The sequence below is a fragment of the Gallinula chloropus genome (genome assembly GCF_964237585.1).
Source record: "Gallinula chloropus genome assembly, chromosome: 3".
In the NCBI taxonomy this organism is placed as follows: Eukaryota; Metazoa; Chordata; class Aves; order Gruiformes; family Rallidae; genus Gallinula; species Gallinula chloropus.
In genome coordinates this window covers 26,577,601-26,605,378 of record NC_140087.1, presented here as the reverse complement: position 1 = coordinate 26,605,378, position 27,778 = coordinate 26,577,601, and the positions used below count along the sequence as shown (strand labels likewise).

General features: G+C 40.7%; 2 protein-coding genes across 2 annotated transcripts in view; both read right to left on the bottom strand.

The window, feature by feature from the left end:
* Positions 1-16,221, bottom strand: part of VTA1 (vesicle trafficking 1) — a 41,444-nt gene extending 25,223 nt beyond the window's left edge. Inside the window, exons 1-2 of the mRNA XM_084261843.1 lie at positions 16,059-16,221; positions 1,011-1,105 (exon numbers count right to left, since the gene is read on the bottom strand). Coding sequence (XP_084117969.1) covers positions 1,011-1,105; positions 16,059-16,167 — 204 coding nt within the window. The 5' untranslated portion in view covers positions 16,168-16,221. The remainder of the gene's footprint in view (positions 1-1,010; positions 1,106-16,058) is intronic.
* A 417-nt stretch (positions 16,222-16,638) lies between these two features.
* On the bottom strand, positions 16,639-22,707 carry GJE1 (gap junction protein epsilon 1; the record flags this gene model as incomplete). Its single annotated transcript, XM_084261038.1, is given in 8 exon segments — positions 16,639-16,896; positions 20,601-20,652; positions 20,654-20,880; positions 20,882-20,898; positions 20,901-20,925; positions 21,313-21,435; positions 21,437-21,497; positions 22,559-22,707. Coding segments are annotated over 8 exon segments (912 nt in total).
* Between the last annotated feature and the right edge of the window lie 5,071 nt (positions 22,708-27,778).

The window sequence follows — 27,778 nt, the reverse complement described above, 5'->3', positions numbered from 1 at the left end:
CAAAAAGGGTAACTGCACAGAATACTTACTGCAGTACCACCAGAGACTGAATATATATAACAATTCTTAGAAAACAAAGTGGAAAAACATTTGGAGTTTTAACCTCATTTCTCCTGCTACCTCTCTTTTGAGCATGAAAATCAGACACATTATAGATGTTAAAATTTGATGAAAAAACACACCAAGAAGTGACAGTACAGATTTTCCATTACTAAAAAATAAGACATAAAACAGACAAAAAGCACAAGGTATGAATAAAAGACAAATGGTTCATGCTTTTTTTTTTTCTCCCCCTGAAGAACTGAAGGCTGTTGCTCTAGTTTCACCGATCTCTTGAAGCATTTGCAATATGCTAGATTTTGAATGGAAACAATAATTAAACCTTAAAATCCACGCACTACTTCCTTTAAGACTACTGGAAACTACATCATATGAACACAAACAGCTCCTGGAACTTACACTGACCATTGGTACTATGACTTTACCTTTTTTTAACAGTGTTCTCTTTAAAGTTTTTTGCTTTCTAATATTATGAGGTCCCCTCAAAAGGCCATGGCATAGCTATCTCTTACCTACACTAAGCTTACAAAATATCAGAGTATAAGATCCCCAATCTCTAACTGAGGACATGATTGAAGGTATCTTTATCTTTTAGAGAATGGTTTAAAAAATGCCTTGGGTACAACAGTTTAAGCCAAAAATTTCAGAATCATCAGGGATGACACTACTAAGTCACTACAGCAATGAAAACAACTCTCACAAACTTCAAGGCATCAAAGAAAATAAATTTTAAAAGTCTTCTAGATCTCCTGCATTTACTTCATATGCCTATCTCCTTTCAATCCTTCTGCCAATTTATTACATACAACTTAAATTCATATATTATGCCTGCATACAGAATAGCTGCACCAATGACTGATGACAGAGGAAAGGTAGTATTTGCGGAAGCTTAATAAAAATTAAAGTAATATAATGAATCATTTTAGAGAATGGTAATAAATTCTACTTACAGCTTCCAACTGATCCATAAGTTTGGATAAAAATTTACGGCATTCTGGGGTTTTACTATCAATCTTCATCCCTGTTTGCATTGCATACAAACGACCTTAAAAGGAGACAAAACACAGAAAAATCAGAAGTCCTTATTTAAGGCAAAACACATAAGCAAAGAAAGTAATGCTCCCCACCAACATATCTGAAATACAAACATATCTTGTGGTTTAACAATATATTCTTACATTACTAGTGAGCAATGACAGCAAAATCTAGGTATGTTCAGTCTTGCTAGAAGGTATTTTACTAAGACTGATGCCTTATTTTTCTCAATGAGCATTTCAGCTGCTGATTTCAGATTGACACTCCTATCATTATGATGCAATAATAAATGCTTTTGTAAATAATCACCTTCTTGTCTGCAACTCTCCCAAGCAGGAACTTCAAACTGATTTTTATGCCTAATTACACTTGAATAATTCTCATATGAATTAGGTATGTGTACAGTGTATATGGATATATCTTGAAAATGGAGGTTCATATAGCAAGAACTAGCTTGCTTTAAAAATCCACTTTAACAACTGGAATTAGGCATCTATTAAATCCATGTCTATGCATACATACCATCAAAAGACCTAAACCTGTTCTTTAGATTAGACAAAACAGATTTTATTAAACTTTCTCTGCAAGTAAAGTTGCCAGGTTTTTATATGATCTTGAAAATGAATGATTGATATGATTTTTTTAAAAAAAGTTTTTACTACAAAAAAATATTAATTTAGATATGCACATGGCAGAACTTTATAAGTCCCAGGAAATTGTGTGCAAAAACAAACTATTATTTACTAGGATTAACACACATAGGGAAGTAAAAACGGGCTGAAACATTCAGTAACCAAATGCATAATGTTTTTCATAAAAAACTGCACATTCCACCAACTGTCAGTCCTGACCCTCAGGGAAGTTGTACAGGACACCTTCAAATGCAGATCTTAAGAACTAAAGGCTGTAACTCTACCAATTACTATCATGAGCCAGACATGGCATAGACGAACGCCCTTCATCCTGCAGGACAGAAGAGTTCTGCAAGTGATGCTTACTTGCTTTACCATCTCTCTCATTCCAAGTGTCTCTTCATACACTAGAGATGGCTTTTTCCCTTCAAATTGTAGCAGTAAACGTAACAGAGTTGTTTTCAAACTGCGCTTATCCTGATGTTTGCTGCAGAAGCAAGCATTATCTGCTCAAAAGCTTGTATGCTTTTGCCGTCTATCATCAGCCTGCCTGATAAATTAGATATTTCTCAATAAAACTCAACTAGGTTCTGCAGTGAACATCATAATTTCACTAATTTAAAAAGCTATATTTCATGTTTCACAGACAATTGATTATTCAAACCAGAAAAAGTGTATGTTCCTTTCCTGGAACTGCAAAGCTGACAATTTTTTAAATTAACATTTAAAAAGCTGATGAGCTGCCCAATCATTTAAAGATCCCCCCCAAAATAAAGTACTCGTGGCTGCCAATGCTTCTCTACTTCTACATTTACAACCTCTAAAACAAGCTACCACCTTTGTATGAAAGTTTTTAGCATAGATCAATCAAATGAAAGCCTACTCTGGGCGAAACTTCAGGAATGAATAAACAATACAAACAATTGACCATGACAAACAAAAGAGCAATTTTAACACAAATTACTACATAGTTTCAATGCTGCGTAGGCATAATCCAGTGACAACAGTAATATTAAGCTAATTACTGCTATGTACTTTTAATCCCACCTTATTTTGATTCGTGATGTTGACATGTTGATATTGAAAATCATTAAAACAGCACATGTAAATTTGAAAATAGATTTCAAAGAAATGCCAACACAGGACGATACAGAGATTTGTATCTAAGGTTCTCAAATTAATTGAACTCTACTGCCTATGAAAGTAACCCAATCACATGATGAGGGGTTAATACTTAAAGAGTTAAAAACTACATACTTAAGAGTTAAAAAGTACATACTTGACTGTAAGCTTCCCCAAACACATTTCATGGTATGACTGAATAATGTAAGACTTAGGAATTCACATAATGGATGATAGACCTACAGGCCATCTAGATCATTTATTTCTTTTTGGCAGATGCAAATATCAAGACATTTTCAAAGGAAAGTAAATTAATTTTAGACCGATATGAGTTGGGGCATCATAAATTCAGAATACCCTTGGTCATTACCGGATATAGATTTATCTTATGTGCTGAATTATGCATCTTCATCTCTCTTCCAAAATTCATTTACATAAAAAGAGCCCTGTTTCCATATAAATGGAAATCTTGCAAACGTCTTTATCTTGAGGATGAGTTTAATGATTAAAAGATCTGCTTGTTATCAGTTTAACTGTTACTTTTCTGCTATCTGTATGTGGCTTTTTTTTTTTAATTCATTGAAAATTTAAACAGTAAAAGCAACTATTTTTTCCCCCTCAATAATATCTAAAGTGGTGCATTTACAGGACTGTGGCATCTGCATGCTTTGTAGGCAGCTCTCTTCACTCTTAGAATTTCAGAGACTGTGAACTCAAAGACTCCGTCAGGCATTCCAGTGAACAAACACGGAACAGTGAGTCTTGAACACACAGAGAACAGGAGTCAAAGAACAATAGTTACAGATAAGAAACATGTTTTTCTTCTCTAGATATAAATTTATATTGTGGGTGACATCAAGCAACGTTCCATACCAACACCACTTTCCTACTCACAAAAGACTCTAGGACCAAGTTACCCAAGAGCCCTCTCAGGTCATTCAAGATCAAAGGACTATTATCCAAAACATACAGACTGTCAAAAAAAATGAAGGTGCCCTAGCAGCAACTCCGCAGATAAGAACAGAGATAATTCTACAGACAGCAGAACTAAGATTAAATGTGTTGCACCTGTCACAGCAATTACATGTCTGTACCATCTAGCCATCAAACCCTGATTTCTATCGGTGTCCACACAAATTGGAAAGATTTCCTGCATGATCTTATTAACTGGTAAAAGGTCAAAGCACATTTAGGTTACCCTAACAAGAGTCTACTGCAATCCTTAAGAACTTTTATAAGTTCAGAATTTGTGCATACTCACTTCTTCAATTACAGTAGTATGTTCAAAACATACATAATGCATAACAAAACCTGCCCAGAAATAGGTCTTTGATGAGGCAGTCATTGTGGTAAGGGCAAAAACTATTCCTTCTTTCTCAAGTAAGTGGTGATCAAGAAACACTATGATGTTTGTACTACTGACAGAAAACCACACCTAGTAGCATTTGGTACTGAATGTGAGTCTTGACTCAAAGACCTTTGATAAAACAACCTGAATTATAATGAAGTAGGGAACCTGCAGGAGAGAAAACACAAACCATACTCAGTAGAGTCTAAGTCTCCTGGAACATCAGCTTCAACTGATGAACTGAACATACAGAAGAAAACATATTCTCCAGTGTCTGAAACTCACCAGTGACAAAATGTTGCTAAGTACATTTAGACACACTTGCTCCTTTACTCAGTGCTGCTCTAGCCAAAAGTGGGGTCTGAAAACCTCTGTCAAGAATCATTAAACTTATCAGTCAGACAGCAAATAAAATAGCTGAAAAACTAAAAAAAAACCCTAGGGATTTCTCTGGCAGCAACAGAATAGGAAGAAGAAATAATTTGGTATTTGCCTCTAGACACTACTGAAATAAAAATAATATTCTTTAAATGTTTTTAAATTTTGCATTTGAAATGATCTATATGAAAAGCAACATGTAAGTACATCTGAAAGCAATAAGTAATCCCTTGCCTTAATACAGAAAACAGGACAAAGTGTCTACTAGTTCTACTCTGCATTTTTTTGTATAATTATTACATCTTACTCCTAAAGCAAAGAATCCTAATTTATTCCCAAATGCTAGTTTTTCTTTGCTTACATCTTTTGTCACCCTTCCCTCTAATTCTGAAAAGTCCTAAGTGCTTGATATGAAGGCTGTCTCTAAGACCATATTAGCTTGTGTTGGCCTTTGCCAACTGAGGTGTCAGAAGTCTCTTGTGCATCTTTTATTTCGTGCGTAGTTTATCACACCAATATTACTTATGCTTAGGATACATGACAGTAACTGAAAGATATGCTGTAATCTAGTAAAGAAAATCATTGTTATTTTCCTGTCTAAGTTGCAGCCAATGGGCAAACTTACTTCATTATTGAATTTTCAGCAGTGATGAGGAAAACAGAATTTTCCTGTATTCCTATCACCAATTAAATTTTAAACTGGTAATTAATGGTCAAAGAACTATCATACATGTTTATGCTGACAGGTAATCTCAATAGCAAAGAACTCATAAGTAAGAGGCTTAAAGTTCAGCATCTTTAAGATCTCTGCTGAAAAAGCCAAATGTAACACAAGTTCAGTTTTCACCCCCTGTATCTGAAAGAAAACACTAATTATTTACATTCCTTTAAATACAGCTGTTCTGGCTTCTGTAATACTGCAACAGCAGTGGAATGTATTATTACTGGGCTTGCTAAGTCAGCAATTTTGCTTTAACACAAGAAGCTCAATTCCTAATAACTAGAAGTTAATCTCCTGAATGGTATGGACACCACAGAAATAAATCCTCTTAGTGTTCTGTATGACAATTGAATTATTTCACCTTTTAAAAATACCACACTTAACATGCCATTTTCCATCAAAATTATTTTAGAGGTCTTCTCTTCAGAGCTTCTCTCACTGACACATTTTTATAGTGCATGTTCCTAATGACCACAGCAATATACTGTAAAACTAAACAACTAAACAGGACCCATTTGCTTGGTAATTTTTGATTAAAAAATTCCTCAATGAAAAGCCAAGTTGCTAAAAAACCCAATATAAAATAGACACTAAACCCATACATTGTAGCTGCAAAAGTTTTCATGGTTTTAAAGCCAAAATGAAGTATTTCAAGAATGCAGACAATCTTGGAAATAAGTGACCCGTAATTTTAATCTGTCTTCACTATTACTGATGAAGATCTGGAAAACAAATAAATGAATGCAATTACTGGTCCTTTTTAAGCTTCTTTTACACGCTTGGCTTTATAACAGATGCAAACTACAGGTTTGGCCCCCTTTATCCAAATCAAGTAGCAAAAAAGATTTTTTTCAAGCCAACAGCAAAGCACTTAGGAGGTGAAGGAGGCTACACAGAGCTAATGTCTAAATATTAATATTATTAGTAGAGTTGAAATAACTTGTAATCTCTTATGCACAAAGACAGAAGTGTTTTACCAATTACTAACTGAAAGAGGGTTTGCTCTCAGTTTGCAGACAGGACATTTATCTTCAAATTCATAAAGACTTGGCAAGTAATCATTCCCAGAAAAAAGTTTTGCCAAGACAACTACAAAATTTATGTCTTGATTTGCTGCCCTTAATCTTTGTTCAGCAAATACTGAGTGTGGGTGTGCTGGAAGGAATTATACAGTGAGCTTTACAGAAACTTCTCTGCTTTTATTTATGTCACGTAATACCACGTTATTTTTCCTTTGCTAATACACAGTACAATTTCAGAGCGAGTATTTTGTCTTTAGTATGTGCCAAGCATTCATTCCTAATACACAGTAAGTTATCCCAGATTTATGTTTGGATAACAACTGAAACTCCCCTCACTCCCATTTTAAACTAACTCTGTGCCAAGTAAAAATACTGGAGAACAAAAGTTCCAGCCAGCAAGCATGCACAATAAGCTGATTCTATCTTCTAAATTCTGTCCTACTATCCATCTTTTTTCCCTGGTCTAACATGATCAAAAGATTACAATTCTTCTTCCCCTTCTCTGACATAGAAAAAAAATGCTATTAGAAACTGAAATATTTTTGACATTTAATACTAACAAATACATATTAAATAGTAACAAAACCCACTGCCATAAACTTTAGCCATATTTTGATTCTGATTAAGAGATGAAAGCTTTTTCAGGCTGCAATTTATTACTCATTCATATTCTTCTCCTTCTCCTTCCCTTTGTCACACCACTGACAGAAAAATGTTTAACTGCTTGGTACAGGAAAGCAACAGTTGGAATACAAATGTGGGAAGCAAGGGACATGAAACCATTAAATTGGGTTGTATCCAAACTACTGTAAATGTATTTTAATAAGGAATGCATCTGCAAATAAAAATTAATTATTCTTGCTTTCATGAACATTAATGTATCATACTTCATTCATCTAATTTCTGCATACAGATCATAAATATATGCCATTTCTACGTGACTAAATTGAAGTTGTCTGAATTCCAAGACTTTTAAAAACAGATTTAATAGCACTGGCAAACAACCTTCGAAGGGCCTTATACCTCCTTTTCATTACATGATGCTGAAGGAAACTGGCAAATGACAAGGTAAGCATTAGGCTGGCAGCATCAATTCCAAATCAGAAACATTCCAGAGAAAACAAATTACTTTTGAATGTTTATTTTCAAATAAATTTAGTTTAAGGAGAAATATAAGGGAAAAAAATGGAGACCAAAGTAAGGTAAAGGAAGACTACACACTTATTTAAGAAACTCAAAACAAAACCACAGTATCATGACCCCCCTCCTTCACAGTATTTTAACTCCTACAGAAGAAAATGAATTGGCAACAGTATATTTCAGGAGTAATAATTATTAAGGTGAGAAGACAAAACCAGCAATCTAATGATATCTATTATGAATCCTAGGAAATCAATCCATATCCTACACTGCCATTCTTTTGGTCCTGTGAAATTGGAGTAAGATTTCTATATGTGGAATTTATGGGTTTCTAAGCTTTTGCACATTATTTAAACTATAAGTAAAGAAAATGAAATATTTCTAATTAAAACAGAAAAACTGCTTTAACTGTAGGATTTATAGTAACTGAGATCTCAAGAAGGCAAAAGGAGAAGGCAAGTACTCTGGATTAGTCATGGTCAAGTCATGGAGACAGAACAGCCTGTAGTGGTTAGACTACAAATACGAAGCACTTCTGCGAAACACCCTCCAGTTTAATTCAAACTGGAAAAAAACCCTATTTCATGCTCTCAAGCTACTCTGTGAGGTGAATCAAGACACCGTAGATAGACATGACCATGAGACAGATATGTTTCAAAACTGCACTCCTGACCTTAATTGCTAACAGCATCCAGGGCTGCATTCGGAGAAGCACTGCCAGTAGGTTGAGGGAGTGGCATTTCCCTTCTGTTCAGCACTCCTGTGACACACGTGGGGTGCTGCATTCATTTCTGGGTTCCCAGTATGAAAGACATGGGAAGAGCCACAAAAATGATGAAAGGCTAGGAATATTTGTCATACCAGGCAAGGCAGGGAGCTGGGACTGTTTAGTCTTGAAATAAGGAGGCTCAGAGGGCCTTTCTTACCAATGTGCATAAATACCTGATATGGGTAGAGGGGCAGTGAGGACTGAACCCGAAACCAAAGCCAGACCCCTGTCAGTAGTACCCAATGACAGGACAAGAAGCAGTAGGTAAAAATTAAATATAGGAAATCTCATTTAAACGTAAGAAAAATCTGTTTGAGGACAATCCTACACTGGAACAGTTGCTTCAAGCAGCTGGGGAGTTTCCATCCCTGAGAATATTCAAAACCTGCTTGGAGACAATCCTAACCAACGTGTACTAGTGAGCAGGGAACTGGACTAGATGACATACTATGTTCAACCTAAATGATCCTATAATTCCACAAATTAGAATGCTGATACTGATGCATGCCTTCTTCAGAAGCAACAGGAAACCTCAGACAGGACAAGACAGTTCTTAATTTTAATTCCAGAGGTTCAAGTTGAATAAAGACACATAAAAACCCCTAAATTATATGGCAGAAAAATGCTTTTTACTATTTTGACACTGTAAAATTGAGTTTCAGGAGTTGTATACAAATACACATACCTCAGAAGTAAAGTTTTAATTTCTGAAGTACACTTGTTCTATTTTATGTTCTAATTCCTGTCTCTCTCTGAGTGGATTATTGTTAAATATTACTGATGCAATCAAAGCAAATGCCAAAAATACTACATAACAGTTAACATCATCATTAATTTCAGCTTCTTCCCACAGTTTGCTTTGAGCACTGAATGATTTAGGTATTTATCTTTGTTATTCCAATCACATCTCATTGTTCTTCTGTCTCCACAGACAAACTAGAGTTTTAAAAGTAGTTTTCCCACTTAGAAATATTTGAAACAAATCAGAACAAACAAGCTGAGTGACTAAAGACAGAGAAAATAAGCACAGGAAAAAAAGGAAATCAGAAACACTTTGTTTGCACTCGAAGCACCATCAAAAAAGTCTCATGATACACTATAAAATGAGTATCTGCTTCTAAAGTATTTGACCATTTCAATTAACTTGTCCCAAGCAAAGAACAGATTCAATCTATTCTTCAATATGAAATCCCTGATAATGGGCTTTAAATCACCTGTAGTATCAGTAGCACACAAAGAGTTTTCTGCCACCAGCAATATTAGAATACAGAAAATGTACTTTTACACATGGATTATATAAAACTAATGAATATTTAAACTGTAAAGCCGAGGAATTTTATGTTATAATGAATGTTCTGAGAACATTTTATGCGTTTCAATTCTACAATGTCCCAGTTAAATGAACTCAGGAAGAATGTGGAGAAACACTGCATTAAAATACCGCAAATACCAGTTACTTTTATTTCCACTAATAGTTCTGAGCTACACGGATCTTCTAAATTAGTAATTCAAAATGCATCAAGATACAATGAAAAGTTGAATAAATTAAAAGCTGAATTAAAATATTTGTCTTTTATTAGTCTCCTGCTGATCTGTAAAACATTAAATCTGATCAGTGAAATATTAACAGTAACTTAGTTATAGAATTAAACAGTAACTATATTTCCCAAGTTCTGAGTCAGGCCATGAATTTTATTTTTTGTCTTTTTTTTTTTTTTTTTAATAAAAGAGACTTGTAATTGGTGTGCATAAATTGTTGTTGAAAAGAACTTAACCAAGTTCCTGAAAGGCTGAAACAACAGCTATTAAGAAAAATCTTGCTTCAAACACCAAACCAGAAGTTTTCAGAATACAAAGCTACCTCTCAAACTTTACAATTTTTAAAAAAGTAACTTCTGAGTCAGACTGCTTATGGCACAGTTAGAGATATTTCCTTAGTTATTACACAGCCCAGAGATTTTTTTAAATCAAAGCCTGCCTCCTTGTGTTTGCGGAATTACATCTCAAAGTAGAGGCAAACAGCCAGACTCATGCTCATTCTTAAAATAAGAATATTACTTTATTCACCACCAATCACTTATTTTCCTTTTGCTAGACAATCAATGTAACATCCTTTACTGGTATTCTCCTATACCCACTGAATCAGGTGAACTTTATTGAACCTGAAATAGCTACAAATTTAATGACACAATGATTAGGAAAATATCGTGAAATGTGAGAAAAAGTATAATATATGGAGGTAAGCATTTTAAAAGGTGATAGATTACCACAGCGCTGAACTGCTACACTAACCATAAAGGTTATGTCTCCTTCAAAAGGAAAATTATTTTGTGGGATCATGTCCTGTACAACTTTGAAAAAATAAAGTTGGTTTCTTTATTTCTCTACAGCCTATGTTCTAATCAGAACAAATTTTACAATCAAGCAAATTTACAGTACAGTCAGGTAGCAAATACATTTTTTATTGCTTGAATTATGTCCATCTACTAACAGTAGCTAGGACTGATCACATACTACTTTTAATTTAATACCTAAAAATGGAGTTAAGCATGAAGGCTTTGTAAGGAACACGCAGGGCTATCAGAAACAAACCCATTTTTCAATTTCTGCAGTGCTTCTAGCAAGCACGATAACAAAAAGCATCTGTGGTATGACATAGTGCACAACAGCATTAACGTAGCTCCTCAACATTTTATGTTTTATGCGGAAAATTATGCTGTAGCTATCCATATTGTATATGTGTAAAACAAAGATTAATGTTCATCAAATTACACTTTCTTTACATCAACATATGCCAGCAGTGTTAACAAAGCCGGAGCCTTGTCTTTGCCCCAAGCCACTGTGTCTTGTCTTCCTTGTCTTTAAGGGAGCACAGCTGTTTAAGTGGTAGTGAATTGGCCTGGCTGAAAAAAAGCTTGTTGATTTTCATCATACAATTACACCAATGTTTGCTTCTTGTCCTGGTTTTGGTCAGGATGGAGTTAATTTCATTTGCAATAGCAGATGAATGCTGTGTTTGAGAGTAAAATGGGAGTAGTGCTGGTAACACCCTGATGTTTCTAGTTGCTGTCAGACAGTCAAGGACTTTCTCAGCTCTTCATGAGAAAGGAGGGGCGAAGCCAGGACAGGTGACCGAACTGACCAAAGAGAGTATTCCACGCCAGTTACGTCCTGCCCAGGATATCGGGGGGCTGATGGGAGGAAGGCCTGGGGCGGCTCCGGGACGCGCGGTTCTTGGGGGACGGTCGGGTTCTGGGACGGCTCTGGGTGGCACGGCCTGAGTTGTGTGGTTTGGTGAGAAACTGCATTGTGTATCAACAGCTTCATATATTTGTGCTTTGAAGTCCTGTTAGTATTGTTACATTGTATCTTTCTGTTATCTTAGTAAACTATCCTTATCCCAACCCACAGGCCTCTTAATTTCTTGATTTTGGGGTTATTTGCCCCTTTCTCTTCCTTTTCCCTTCCCTTACTTCTCCCCCCCCCCCCCTCTCCCCTTCCCTTTAACCTGCTCTTTTCCTTTAAGGAGCAGGCAGCTGCGTGGATCTTGGCCCTCAGCCGGGGTGAAACCACGACACTTCTGAAGCACATGAGGGTTGGGAATGGGAGGCCAGAGAAGGACTATAGTATCTTCTTTAGGTGACAGTGCTGGTTTAATCCTTCAAATAAATTACATCCAAAAAAAAAAAAAAAAAAAAAGAAGAAAAAAAATCCCAAGGGTGTATGCAAACAGAAAGTGTAACCGCTCTTCAGATGCCCAGCTCTGAGAGCACACCTCTAGCGCCAGTGAATGCTGATGAGAGAGAAAAATATTAACATGAGCAATAAATTGTCCCCTTGACAATTTAATTACTAAGCTAGAGAACGTAATATTTTAGGTTGGAAACACATGTTACCAGAGTTCACTTGCTTCTGATATTCAAATCAGTTTGTGTCACTGCTCTTATTATCAGAAATATACAAGTGGAATTGGACCAAAAGGCACATAAATCAACCCCCAGGAAACGTTATGTCTGTACTGAGAACCACTGTGCCATGGAAACATTAATATTAGGACCAAAGATTTTTTTCTAGTTATGAACCACTTCTGGCAACATTCCAGAGTTATCAATGCCTTACTCTTTATTCCAGACCGATAGTTATATCCATCATATGATCAAAATTCAGATGTTTCCCCTCATACAGTGGCTGTGCAGAGTTGTGACAGAATGTGCAGTGCTGTCCCATCACAGGACCTTTTGCCACAGGGTCCCCTTGGCTGGCTGCTGCACCGCACCACCCTCCTGGTCCCACACACCTGCTGAGGAGGAGGCTGGTGGAGGAACATCAGCACAGAGCCACATGTTTCAGCACACACCAAGCTATCCTCACACTATTCCTTACACACAGTACACACTTGGGACAAGTCCTGCCTGACAAATCTAGTGGCTTTCTACAATAGAGTGACTGCATCAGTGGACAAGGTAAGAGCTACAGATGTCATCCACCTGTCTGCAAGGGCTCAGACACAGTCCCCCACAACTTCCTTCTCTCTAAGTTGGAAAGATATGGATTTGATGGGTGGACTGTTCAGTGGGTAAGGAACTGGCTGGATGGTCATATCCAAAGAGTGGTGGTCAATGGCTCCAAGTCCAGATGGAAGACAGTGACAAGCGGAGTCCCTCAAGGGTCTGTGCTGGGATCAATCCTGTTCAATATCTTTAGTAATGATATTGACAGTGGGATTGAGTGCACCCTCAGCAAATCTGATGACACCACACTGAGTGCTGAAGTTCATGTGCCAGAGGGATGGGATGGCATCCAGAGGGACACGGACAGGATGGAGAAGTGGGCCCAGGTGAACCTCATGAGGTTCAACAAAGTCAAGTGCAGGGTCCTGCACCTGGGTTTGGACAATCTCCATTATCCATGCAGGTTAGGAGGTGATGTGCTTGAAAGCAGCCCTGAGGAAAAGGACTTGGGAGTACTTGTGGATGAGAAGCTGCATATGAGCCACCAATGTGCACCTGCAGCCCAGGCAGCCAACCACATCTTAGGCTGCATTAGAAGTGTGGCCAGCAGATCAAGAGAGGTGATTCTGCCCCTCTGCTCTGGTGAGACCTCACCTGGAGTACTGTGTCCACCTTTGGAGCCCTCAGCACAAGAAGGACATGGACGTGTTGGAGTGTGTCCAGAGGAGGGCCACAAAAATGATCACAGGGCTGGAGCACCTCTCCTATGAAGACAGGCTGAGGGAGTTGGGCTTGTTCCGCCTCGGGAAGAGAAGGCTCCGGGGACCTTATAGCGGCCTTCCAGTACCTGAAAGGTGCCTATAAGCAAGCTGGGAGAGAACTGTTCATGAGGGCCTGTAGCAATAAGATTAGGGGTAACAGTTTTAAACTAGAAAAGGGGAGATTTAGGTTGGATATTTGGAAAAAATTCTTCAACATGAGGGTGGTAGATCACTGGAACAGGTTGCCCAGAGAGACAGTGGAGGCCCCATCCCTGGAGATATTCAAAGTCAGGCTTGATGGGACTCTGAGCAACCTGATCTAGTGAAGATGTCCCTGCTTACTGCAGGGGGGTTGGACTAGATGACCTCTAAAGGTCCCTTCCAACCTTACACATTCTATGATTATACAATTCTAGCAAATGTATGGAACTTCTCTGAAACACATGTCAAAGACTCAATAGAGATGTTCAGGGTTGGTTTGATGTTTTTTAGGGTGAAGTATCTAATGAGAAACATTCCTTTAACTTCACATAAAATCTGTGCTGCTTCCAAAATATTATCTGAAAAGTATCATGAAATTTTTTTTGTATACTCAGTTACACTTTGAAAACTTTACCTTTTTAGGAAAACTTTTACTATTCATACCATGCTGTAGGTACACATCTTTTTTTGAGAGCACCAACATTAATAATTAATACTATTCCATTCCACACGACTGCTCCAAATCCACAAAGTTCAACATTAATTGTTCATAAACATTATTTCTGCTTCAGAGTCTGAATTAAAATGAGAAAAAGAAATATCTTATGAAACAGGGATTCTGCATTTCAGTCAATCCAAGCAAACTCATCAACCATGGGAGAAAGCAAGTGTCATTAGTGGGACACTGGTGAAAAATAATTCTTCTCCTTTTTGTATTTAAAATAGCAAAGGATCCAAGCAAGACCTTTTTTGAAGAGGAGGTGTCACTACTTATTACTTTAGGCAATAATGCAATGAGAAAGATATCTCTAGAATGTAGTACTCACTATACTCAGTAATGAATCAAATGTGCTGAAGTACTCAAAAAATACGATACAGAGGTTTTCAGACTACTTAGGACAAAGGAGGCAAAGGACTTAACAGAAAATTATAATTATTCAACACACTTATTTTTTCCTTTACAGTACAACTTGCATTGTTTCAAAATGGAAAAGACAGTAAGAAAAACAGGACAGCCACCAAACCATTTCTTCTTGAAAACAGACTTGTGTTTTGTAACCTGTACTAAATGCTAGTATTCATTGTAGTCAGACAGGGTGTTTTACATCTGACAAAAAAACCCAAACAAATAAAGAAAAGCAAGAAAGAAGTGCAGCTTGAACTAGCTGATCCTTCCTAACACACAAGGTATGATTTGTTCTATGTTTTTTCTAGAAAAAAAAAAGTGTGTACTATTGAGAATACCCAGTGTTCTATTTTGCTTCTCTGGCGGCACTTTTGCTCAGTATTTCTGTATAACACATAAAAGTTATCCTTGCGACAATGAGCTGGAAGTTTTCTTCAGAGCTTTCTGAAGTCTGAATTTCATTATTTCATCCTTCTAAACTTATAAATTAAGCTGCCAGTTCTATCTGTGTTTTATTAAACTCCTTTTGAAGACGAGCTATTTCCAAGTATACTTCCACCTGACCTCTTCACATCTCAGTAAAAATAAAAAAAACCCTAAACATAAACACACATTTCTGGTGATCGCTGGTCTTGGAAATTTTCCAAGTGAGGCGACTACCAGTGACAGCAATTTAAGAATAATAACTGGCTTGCATTTCTTAATTGACTGCAGAAAGGCTCTGACTACAACCCTGATGATCACTAGCTTGCAGCCCTGAGTTAGCGTGAAACATTTATCTATCAGTCTGAATGAGCTGCCAGAAGATTGTGCTGCGTCAATTACAATGAAGTACAGAGCCACCCACTCTGCCCCTCAGAGAACCCCAAAGAATCACAGAATCATTAAGCTTGGAAAAACCCTCCAAGATCATCTAGTCCAAAAAAGCCCCACAGAAAATGAAATGAATGCAATGAAAAGAACTAAAACCTCTCAAACCCAAACTGCTTCCTCAGATACAGGTCTCGGGACAGGAGAAAGGTCTTTTCAGCAAGAGAAAAACTCTGGAAAGCTGTTGAGTCTTTTGTGACACTTATTAAGACTACCCCAACGCAGAACACTTGATGTGGGACAACCGCGTATTTAGGCTACTGGCACATCCACTACGACTATAAAGAGGCTTAACTCTGCGAAAACAGGGCACGTGAAAGACGGGTCGGGGCTCGCAGCTGAAGGAGCAGCCAAGGAAGACCGTGAACACCCCGTACCGCCCCAAGAGGTGGGGCTTACCCCCGCCCCACAGCCCCGTACGTGCGATGGGCACGCCGCACAACCCAGCGAGCCAAGGGGCGAGAGGGAGGGGAGCGGCCCGCTCGGTGCAGCGAATGATGGCCGGGGAAAGGGGGGGGTGGTGCGGTGGCAGCCCCGACCGCGGGGAGCAGCAGCGGCGGGGCGGGGCGGGACGCGACGGACCGGGCCGGGCCCGGCTGGGGGCCGGCGGGGCGGGGCGGCCCTGCTGCCGCCTCACTCACAGTAGTACGCCACCACCGGCTCGCGCTTGTCCAGCTCCTGCGCGGTTCGCAGATGGTGCTGGATGCTCTTGAACTGCGGCGGCAGCGGAGGAAGCGCTGTGGCCGCCATCACGCGGGCAGCGAGGCGCAGCAGCAACAACGGAGGGGCCGACTGCCGCCCCGGCACCGGATGCTTCCGCTTCCGGCGTTGGACGCCGGGGCGCGTGCGCAGCGGGCGGCGGGAGGGCGGGCTGACCGCCGGCGGTGGCGGCGCTCCCCGGGAGAGCGCCCCCTGCTGAGTGGGAGGTGGGCGGCGGGGCGGTGTCTGCTGGGCCGCAGGCGGGGAGCGCCGGGCGGGTTGGCCCGCCCGCCGGGCTGTGCAGCCGCCCGTGTCTCATGCGCGTCTCAGGAGCGTTTGAAGCGCGGCCCGCCGCTGCTGTGCTTAGGGGCCTGGAGACCCCAGGGAGACCGGCACTTTTCCGGTCCCAGGCGGGGGGATAGTGGCCGGCCCCGGCCCTGCGGGGCCGAGCAGTGACACCCGCCCCGGCTCTCCTCTGTCCCTTCCGTCAGCCCCGAGAGCCTTCCAGCCCTTCTCCCGGAGCTACAGCTGCGAGTAAAATTCCTCCTCGGGTTGAAAAACCTCCCCGCGGGCTGTCCCCAGGCTTCCCGGAGGTCGGGGAGCGCAGCACCGCACCCGCACCGGTGCGGCTCGCTGGAGGAGCCCGGTGCCAGCGGTGGCCCGGCTGACGGTGCTTCGCCGAACCGGGCTGCTGCTTCCCGGCAGCACGGCCACCGGCCCTGGGAAGTGCATCTCGCAGGAGATGTCCCCGAAGGTTCCTCCAAGAAATCCTCTTTTTTGCTGAGAGGGGGTGGGAGGAACCAGTGGCGCCAAATGGTTTCAAATGGAGCTCATAAATTGCGATGTAAGTCATTTTAGTGCCCGCCGCCACCTCATTCTGACATTAAATGGTCCTGTTGCCAAACCTCCTCCTGGACTCGTAGCTGTCTGCTCAGCGGGAGAATGTCAGTGCCCCAGGGCATAAAGAAAGATGAGGCACAGGGAGGAGAGGTAGCTGCATTGTCTCATTGCTGTCATGGGAGAGCTGAAAAGAGAACAGGAGAGAAATGATGGTTCAATAGAAGAAAGGAAGATAGGAAAGGAGTGGAACAAGAAGTGGCTGAAGGATTGGGCTGCTGTGGTGTACTAGAAGCTGGCTGGCCCAGAGCAGCTATATGTTTGATGTAAATGCAATCACGTCACTTACTGGGTGTATTTAGCTTGTTTCATTGAAGATGACGGAGGGAACAATTACAACTCTCAGTTAAGTGAGAGCTGAAATGGGCATGATGTCTGTCTAGAGACAAAACTGACTGCAAATGCATGAGCTGGGGATTGCCTTGAGTGCTGTCTGTGAAAATGATGCAGCTAGAGTATGGTGGAAAACAATGAAAAAGTCAAAGCAGCACTTGTAATGTGACCCTGATGTAAGCAACAAAAATACTTGCTATTGCCTTCTGGGAGACAGGACTTTATGTTTGCTGTGTAAAGAAATAGAATTGAATGAAAGAATGCCCACGTGTATTATATAATTCCTTCCATAATAGCAAAAAAAGCCTTCAGGATCATATCAAATATTTGCTAAGTGTTTGAGCTAAAATCAGTGCAATGCTGAGAAACACATGCAGGCATGTTATAAATCTCAGAGGGAGTAAGGGTGGAAGGAAGCTGATAGCAATGTAAATGAGGAAAAAAAAAAAGTGGTGGGAGTTTGAATAACTAGGAGAAAGAAAAGTTTGGACACTTGAGAATACAATCAGTGCCAGGAAAACAAATGGTAAATACAGGAAAGAGAAGTGTTGACAGCCATGGGGAAATGGTATCTTTACGTGGATGTGATATCTCCATCAACATGTTCCAGAAAGTAGTGACGGAATCAGTTGCAGAAACACATTTGTGTGAAAAGGCAATAATGCATATTTTGGTTTTAAATGAAAAACTGAAATGGAGGAATTTGAAAGTTTTAATTTCACAGAAAATGCAGCCACCCCGCGCCCTACCCCCCCCCCCCCCACCGTTGCACCTGATTTGGAAGAAGAACACATTCCTGATTTTGACCACAAAGGGAAAGGTCGTGGTGGTGGGTAATTCAGCTCTTAGAGCCTCCTTCTACCCCTGGCAACCTCAGACAGCCCCGTGTCACTCCGGCCTCTGCAAGGCTTTTGATGGTAACAGGGGGGACATCCCCTGAGGGGGTGGGGATTTTGGCACTCCTCTGACCATTCTGAAGTGTTCTGAAATCTACAGAAGAAGAAGATGCAATGGAAAGAGGAAGCACCAGGAAAAATACTAACAAGGTTGTAATGTTTTGTTATTATACAAACGTCTGATTACCTGTGATTTGAGTACAGTTGGTCACAACTTTACCTAGCATGTGGAATTAACTTGTTCTTTTCAGTAGTAATATATATATATATTGTATTTTATTTATAAATAAAATCAATATTTTTTAACCTGAGATTACCAGTGTGAATTTCAAAGAATAATTCCAGATGGATACTGATGTATACAACAAAACATTAAACATATATCAACCAAAGCACATGGTGTATTACACAAACAAGAAACTCACACAGTTCTTCTTATTTGACTTCTAATTCTTGCAAATATGAGATTACCATCTTAATATCACACAAATCTAATAGTGTTGACTGGACTTGTATTTAAGACAGCATATAACTTCTGTAAGGAAAAAAATAACCCAACATTAATGCTTTCATATTGAATATTGAATTTTTCATCTTGTTCTTGATCAGTGTATAAAACCCACACACATCTGGTCATGACTCACTTTGATTTAAAACGCCCAGAATCAATCAAATCCAAGACACCTCATTCATGTAATTCCTTCTGTGTAACGAGAACTACTTTTGTGGGTGAGGATGACATGGCTTTTATAACACAAAGTTGTGTAAGACTGCTTAACTAACAGCTAGTGTTTAAAGGTTCTGTAGTAATTTCCCCAGAATTTTCAAAATGTTCTTGAAAGGATCCAAATGCTGTCACTGGTATCTCAACTTCTTATGCTGATTTTTATTTTACATAAGTTAAAACTAAAGAGGCAAAGATGTTCTTCCCTTCAGTGTTACAGACTGTCTCAGACAGTGTCGTCCATAGATGCTGATGGATTCCTGTTGACTTTACTTGTTCCTGGGTCACTGTTAAGTAGTGATAAGCCCGAGTCTCTTGTTTCACTGGGATTCAGAACAGAAATTGTTTAATTTAGTAGCCATGGAAAATAATGAAAGAAGAAGGGGAAGAAACCTTCCTTTCTCCCCCCCCCCCCAGAAATGGAGGGTATTTGAAAGTACTTACTGTATACAGGAAACTACCTCCTCCTTTCTTTCCAGTTCTGAAATCTGGTTTCATTTTGGGCTTTTTCCATTACCTCACTTCAGCAAAATGAATGAAATCACTTCAAAGTCCAAGATATCTGTTAGTCCTTAAGAAGATCCTGGCGCTCATGAGAACATCTGATACCTATATAAAGTTCAAGGCCTAACCTCTTCAAATGCCCTTATGGCATAGAATAATTTTAGTTTGCAGACTTCTTTTTAACTGTTGTTCTGGCAACTTTAGCCAAAGCATTAAGAAGTTAGATGTGGCATGCGCAGAAGATGATCCCATGGGCTCAGTTCTGAAGTCACACACAAGCTAAAACTCTCACTGAATAGGTGGCATAACTGGACCCAGAAAAGGCTTTTCTGTGAGATTTTCTTTTTACACTTTTAAGCAAAATGAAGTAATAAAATCCCTTTACTCCTTCAAAAGGTAATCATACAAAATTGGTAAAATCATACAAAATTGGTAAAAATCTTCTACATGGTAAGACACAGTTGAGGGTAAAACATTCCAGTTAGCCCAAAGAATATCATGCTGATCTTTTGCTTTTAAAAGGAGATTCACAGCTGGCAGAGAATGACAGCTGGGCTGCTGCAAAGTAACCTGATGCCAATGGATATATTGTCACCACAGCCTAACCAGGAGTCTCTGCCCAGGCCTCTGAGATGCAGGTTGCACCAGTGGCACCGCTTGGGTAAATATTTGAACACTTTCTGGTACTCACATACCACTTAATTTGTAAAACATAAGAACATGTAAGAAATTTGGAATAGTTTTTCCTGCAATGCCAAGAACATTATTAACTCCAGTGACATTTGTTTAGAAAAGCTGTAAATAAAAACATTTATAAATGACCTCACACCCACACACTCTCCTCTGGAGAAAAAAACATTGTGTCTGCAGGTCATGAAAACCTGTTACTCTTTTAAACCTTTGGGCTTGACATGGAAACATAGATTATTCATGTAATGAGGAGTGTCAGATGACTAATCATGAGTACAGTTCTCTTCTACAACACTTTGGAGAGGACAGGAGATGGGTTTGGTTATAGCTTGAAATCATTGTTACAAAACTGCAGGACAGGGTGGTAAATGAGATCACTGAGGTTTTAAGAAAACCAGCCTTCTCCATGAGATCTTAAAAACATTTAGCAACACACTGACCACTGTGATTGCACTAAATGTGTTCACTGCAATAAGAAAAATTGTCTTTTCAATCTGGCAGCATGCACTGGGTAATGTTAAACTGTTTTTCAGGTGCTCCCACATCACACATGTAGATCGCCTTCATTTTGAGACCAAAGAGCTGAATCTGAAGCCAAAAAGCCGCAGTTTCAAAGATAATCCTTAAGAAAACAGAAGATATAAAAAGAACAGTGTAGAATGACTTTTGGAGGGAATCTTTCTGTTTGGTATTCTTACAGGCAACACAAAGGTGAAAAAAAAGCTCCAGGTATCAGGTAAGTACCAGCTGTAATGCACAGAACACCTAAAATGTAGCAGAAATGGAGTTGTCAGATCATTTACAGCTGCATCGGGACAGCTAAAACACTCACATATTGGAACACTTGCAGGTCTGTTTTATATATATATGTATATATATATACACCAAATGAATAATCACTTAGATGATGGTGAAGGTAATTTTTTTAATTTGAAAAGTTTGGTTGGTTTCTGGAACAGGAGGGTTGTTAAGAAAGATAGAAAGCACAACTCCATATTTAGTCACAGATGAAACGTTATTAGAAGGAAAATATTAATGGAAAAGCTGAGTGATAATTAGTCCAATAAGTTACTGCATCTTATATGGAACAATTATGTCTAATTTTTTGCAGTTTCTTTACATTGGATCTCTAGAATAAAAGAAATTAATCACCTGAGAAGCTACAGTCCTGAACTGGTTGTAACAGAAAAGACTAACCTCTCTCTTGTCTGGATCACAGCTGAAATGCAAGTCCTCACTCCTATCAGCAGCAAAGCCCAGGGCACCAAGGAAAAAACATGCGGACTGAGCCAAAGAAAAGAGTGTGGGTATTGGCTAGGTATTGCTGGTCGCCCGAGCTGCAAATCACAGGGTTATTCAACATGAAACCAAAAATGAACAGCGTTATTGTTGGAGGCCTCCTTCGCTCTTTTTGGTTATCCAAATGTCATGGTTTTACCCCTGCTGAGAGCCGAGATCCACGCAGCTGTCTGCTCCTTAAAGGAAAAGAGCAGGGGAAGGGGAAGGGGGGGTGAGAGGCGAGGGAAGGGAAAAGGAAGGGGCAAATAACCCCAAAACCAAGAAACTAAAAGGCCCGTGGGTTGGGATAAGGATAGTTTACTAAGATAACAGAAAGATAAAATATAACAATGCTAACAGGACTTTAGAGCGAAGAATATATGAAGCTGTTGATGCACAACGCAGTTTCTCACCGAACCCACAACTCAGGCCGTGCCACCCAGAGCCGTCCCGGAACCCGACTGTCCCCCAAAAAACCGCGTGTCCCGGAGCCGCCCCTGCTCTTCCTCCCGTCAGCCCCACGTCCCCATCAGCAGGACGTAATTGGCGTGGAATACTCTCTTTGGCCAGTTTGGGTCACCTGTCCTGGCTTCGCCCCTCCTTTCTCATGAATAGAGAAATACGAAGAGCTGAGAAAGTCCTTGACTGTCTGACAGCAACTAAAAACATCAGGGTGTTGTCAGCACTGCTTGCATTTTAACTCTCAAACACAGCATTCCATCCGCTGCTACAAATGAAGTTAACTCCATCCTGACCAAAAACGGGACACCAAGTATTTGTTTTACTTGTTGTAAAAGGACTTTGCCTGTGAAGGCTGCCGTAGCTTTCTAACAAAGTAATGGCTTAGAGCACTTCATTGTTGCTAGTAATTCTATATAAACATTCATGTGTCTAGCACTCCCCGGTTAATTTGTTTCACTGCCTTTACCTGTACCTGCTGGGTCACAGTGCCCCAGGTCGAGCCGAACGCTTCGGCCGAAAGCCCGTTCGTTCTGCTGTTGTATCGATTTACGTGATGTCAGGTGATGGCAAAATAAGGAGCCTCAGGCCATCATCGAACGTAATGACACTTATTCTCGCAAATTACATTTCAGGTTCCCCACAGGCGTATTTCTAGCACCCAGGCAGGCCTGTTTCGGTGGGCGTCGGGTCCCGCCCGGAAAGCCCTGTGGCGGAGCGGTCCGGGCAGGAAGACATCCCGCACCGCTGCCCAGTGCTCGGGGATGGGGGACGGGCCGCGGGACCCCGGCCCCGTGTCCGCCGCCGCATACTCACACACCCCTCCGAGAAGCTCCGCGTGTACTGATGGGACATATCGAAGGATGCACGCAGGGCGGCGGCCGCCGGAGCTGGTCCCCGCTCGGGTTTGCGCTGCCCTTTTGGCCTCAGGCTCTCGGGCAGGGAGCGGCAGCAGCAAAAGCGGGGCCGGACGCTAATACCCGGCGGGCACCGTCAGCAGCGCCGGCCGCCACCACCGCCCCGCGCTGCCGAGTGCTCCCCCGCCACTACACCGGCGCCTTACACCGGCCTTTCACCCCTGCTTCGGGGTACCCGCAGCACCGACCGGCACCCCAGTCCGGACCCAGGAGCGAGGCGACCCCGCGCTGCTCGCTGCCCGTCCCGGTTCTGGTCCCGGCTACGCAGCAGCCGCAGCCCCGGCGGAAGGAGCCGAGACCTCACGAACCGCGGCACAGTGTCAGCGTCCGCGTCCGGGGCTGCTCACAGGTTCAGTTTACACCATCTAGAGTTTAATAACTTCCCTTTAACTAATCCCAATGAAAAGTAAGGATGCAGTCGAGTTTGGAAGCCGTTAGATCCCGTATTCGGCATTCAAAGACGTAACAGCAATTGGATTGAATAATATTAACCCCTCCAACACAGCTACAAATAACTTAATGGCAGTAATTGCTATTAATAATTTGCCAGCATACTCCATATTATGCAGTTGACAGAAATCCCAAAGAGCTGACTGCATGACGTCACTCAGCCGCAGGGACGTACCTCAGCGCATCATTCTGTACCTAGTGGGAGTTTTCTGAGAAGACGTGGAGCGGAAGGATGGCGAAGGGAAACCAGAGAAGAGGTAGGTCATCATTCAGATGCTGATGCACAGTAGCTTGTTCTGAAGTCATTCTGAAGAGGATGCACAAATACGTGAAATCCAGGCACCAAATCCCAAGAGGGGCGTTTACTCTTGTGCACCCTCTGTAATGTACCTCATAGGCATGGAAACAGGCAGGACAAGGGAAAACAGGGGAAGTGGGGTTCGGTTTAGGTGTATATTTAGCTGCTGTGGCTCTGAGGTACCGCAGTGATTGTGTTCATGGGATGATTAGAGTAACTGTTGTGACATGGAAACACTCTTCCTAAGGGAAACCTGCCCTGCATCTGCTGAAGTAGCGAGACTACAGAGAAGGTGAAAAGTGCTTCAATAAGTGTGTGTTATTTACAGCTCATTTTTAAGCCAGTTAATTAAATGGCTATTTATCTCCCGGAGGACTGTAAAAGGTGCGATATTAATAGGTCTGAGGCTGGGTTTCTAAACTTGTTTTTAATGCAATCTGCTGCTCCACTGCGTAGAGACGCTGAAGTTTGCGTATACCGGATGGACACGAAGTGACATGTCGTCTGCAGTGAAATACTGTAGTTCTCCGGGTTTGTGATTAACCTTCAGAAAATGGCAGTAATTGTGATTACAGTGAAATGTAAATTGTTACAGTGAATACACATGGACCTTAATTATCATCCCAAAGCAATTTTTCACGTTCCCACAATACTATAAAATTACTAAATTAGCTGAGTATGCTGGACAAAGGTTTAATATCAGGAATATTTCAATAACTTGATTCTTTGAAAATGTGAATGCAATTGAAAACCTACTGTTGAATACACTTCGAAGAATACTTGTATTGGTATTTTTCACGATCTCTGTAAGCAGAAACGGGTTTTTTTTTAAAAAAAGCAATAATGGGAAAACTGAAAGGCTCCTAGTTTTAATGGAGATAGATCTTTCAATGCTTTTTATTATGCTTGGTATAGTAGTAATTATTTTCACATTAATTGATGAACATGAACCCGTATTGACCATTAAGTTTGGTCAGGAAGCATTTGGTTTCACCATAGATAGAAACAATATTTAAGAACACATTTTAGGTAAAAGATTTTATTGTAGGTGGGCATAACGTAATTACTTACCTGACTGGATTGTCTAAGACAATGGAATAATTCTCTGTATGATCTCAGTAACATTATGGACATTTGAATTTCTGTCCTGTGCTTCTGTCATAAACACGATGCTTAAAGATGGGTTATGTGGCTATGCTCTGCCTTTGTTCTGGGAACACATAAGAAATACAGCTGCACTGAAATAAACAATGAATTCTGGAGACGTTGTCAAATAAACCCAATACGAACCCCATGGGTGCCTGCCTCAAACCCCACTGAATGTGATGAATGGGTCCACAATAAAACTGTTGGTTTGTTTGAAGTGGCTCAATAAGTGTCATGTGAGCTGAAGCACAGGAAGCCCATTATCTTCACACTAGGAGGAACTAATAGCAATGTTTTTCTTTTGTCATGTGTGTTCAATAATGTGCTTCTTAACACCACATTAAGAGGATGACTTTAGATGGGAGTAGAGAAAGCTGGCATTGTGCAGTCCTTTTGAATGCAGGCTGCTAACGCAGCTCAAGCCGTTTCCTCTTGACATAAAAGCATAATTTGTTTTGAAGCTACAGGAATTGCTGTCTGTTGGTTGTCTGTCATCTACAAATGGGATGGAAGATGTTGATATCACACTTGTTTCTAAGCAAGTCCTGAGCCTGGCTTTCAGCTCAAGGTTGCCACTCAGCAGTGTGTTCTTTAACCTCTTAATGAATTGATGTCCTACTGACTAACCACAGTTAAAGAAATGGAGCTTAAATGCATGCATAAAGCTGCAATTGTTTTTAGAGGGATGAACTATGTGTTTAACATTAATTCCTCGGTTCATTGCTCCTCCTGAAGGCCTCCTGGTTTATGTTCAGCACGGAGTAGGGAGCAGAATGCAAAATCTGGGAGTTGAGTGTTTCATATCCAGTTAGAGAGCCCTTGTCTCCATTCCCTCCTTTCTCCAACTCTGCCTACTTTTCCCAGCTGCTTCTTGGGCCCACGACGAGCTACCCACATAGTAACAGTAGCAAAGACTGTTAACTATTCTGAAACCTGGGGACATGGCAAGTGTTCTGTTTCTGTATCCTCTTGCCCTTTAAATAGAGCCCCTGTCTCAAGAAGATGAAGGGTAATGGAATTCTCTGCCAAATAAAGAAAGCCTGGATTCAAATAACAAGAAAGAAGACAAGACTTAATGTTATTGTGCTGTCTGGAAGAAGTCACTCTGTGCTGCAATGCATGTCCACTTTTTCCAACTGTATCTGCTGGTATGTTGTGTGATACTGCAAAGGTTTCTCTTAGGTTTGGTTCCTAATGCTCAGGGTTTAAAAACAAATAGTATTTGTTCCTGGTTTGTTGCCTTGTTTCTTTTTAACACAACTGATGTTCAGGCCTTCAAACATGATCACTTCCAGGGTTGCATTTGAACACAGCTCATACTTAGTTTGCAAGCCTGTGTGCTTAACTAAAGGCTGCTTACTGCCTTACTGCAGGTAGCTTTGACGGCAGATATACCTGGCTCTTTATGGGACTACATGAAGTTTCTTGTGATATACAAGTCTGGAATTTGTATTGTAATTACCAAGTGCCCCGGGCTGCACGAACGCGTGAAAGGAGCCTGTTCCCTTGTTAGAAGCAGTTCTCAGTAGAGGGCGTTTGTGAGATACGTGGAGTTCCTCATTCCTATAGGGGCTGGGATTGCATCCCTACCTTTGGGAACTGCTGACGAAGCAGATTTGCCTCCCACATTTATTTCCCAGTGGTTGCAGTCCCTGCACTGTGGTGCTGCACTCCCAGGCAGGAGCTGGATGATTTCAGCCTGTGCACAATTTCTCTCCCACCGAGGCAACTTACCTGTGGTGCTCGCTCTTTTGTTCCTGTGCTAAGTGCTGCGTCACAGCTGTATGATGAGATTGTCTCTAGACTGTAATCCAAAATAACTTCCAAAGAGTCAGATGGGGACCTTTGTTTGAAAAGAGGATGATGATCAGTTATGCAGGGATCTGAATTCTGTCTGCTTTATGTCGGGGTCTGTGGATATTTTCCCTCTCCTTTCTGCCTCTGTAGGGAATTGCATTCATGTTGTTTGAGCATGTTCCCTTGTCTTTACACAGACATCTGCTAAATGGCATCAGAAGGATAATCTAACTTTCTGTTTCCTTTGAGCTGGAGATACTTGTGGTCTCCAAAGTTTATTTCCTTGCTGTTCAGAGTTCTGAAAGTGTGAAGTTGATAAAATGAAGGAAGTACAAAAACCAGGACCATTAATTCCCACTGAAGATGTGCCCAATTCCTCAACCTTAAGAGTTTCATCCTTTGGATTAAATGACAGGTAAACACTATTAGGATAGAAGAAATTCTGTTTCTTGTGTTGTGCAATAAAAAAGAAAGGGGTCCTACCTTTCTCCACACAAAGTGGAAGAAGTTCATGCCAACAGAAGCTTTTAAAGTGTTCTTCTGTTGACATTCGTGCAAAAAGACTCAGCTTCTTGATGTCTCAGGTAAATCAATATTAAAGATGTGTTGACTAAACTGGTCTCCCAATGGGAATCATATTGATTGCTCACATATAGACCCATTTTCAAATAAATTAGGAAAAGGACCATACTCTGAGGTCACAGTGTTAAAGACACATGTTGGATCCCAACAGTGGGAACTGAAAAAGACTGATTTGGGCTATTTGCAGAAACCTGGATATTGATGGTCTTAGAAAGGTTTGTGTACACTCAGCAAAGTAGAGGGTACCAGCAATTGTGATAAATACTCAAGCTGACAGTAAGGCTGCCTGGAAGAGAGTGTAGTTACATTTCACACTGTGTGGAGGAAACTCGATCAGTAACAAGAATCACTTCCAAAGGACTCTGTGACAATTTCTGTCAGCTGCCTGGTGTGAAGGTGAAGTCTCTGCATTTCTTAGGACTAGCACTGGCTGCATATTCTAATAAACTCATCAGCATTATATAGATCAGTGCTTTACAAAGCTAATGTTTATAAATTCAGGGAAGTGAGAGAGTCACAAGAATCAATGACCCAATACAGATAGGCATAACTTTTCAGAATCAGTAATAGTTTTTGTTTGGCAATCTTAGTGAAAGATTATTTAAGATAAATCACTGATGTCTTTTAAATTTAATTCCAGCATTGTACAGTGTGCCATGGACAGGCTATGTATTACTGCACTTATGATACA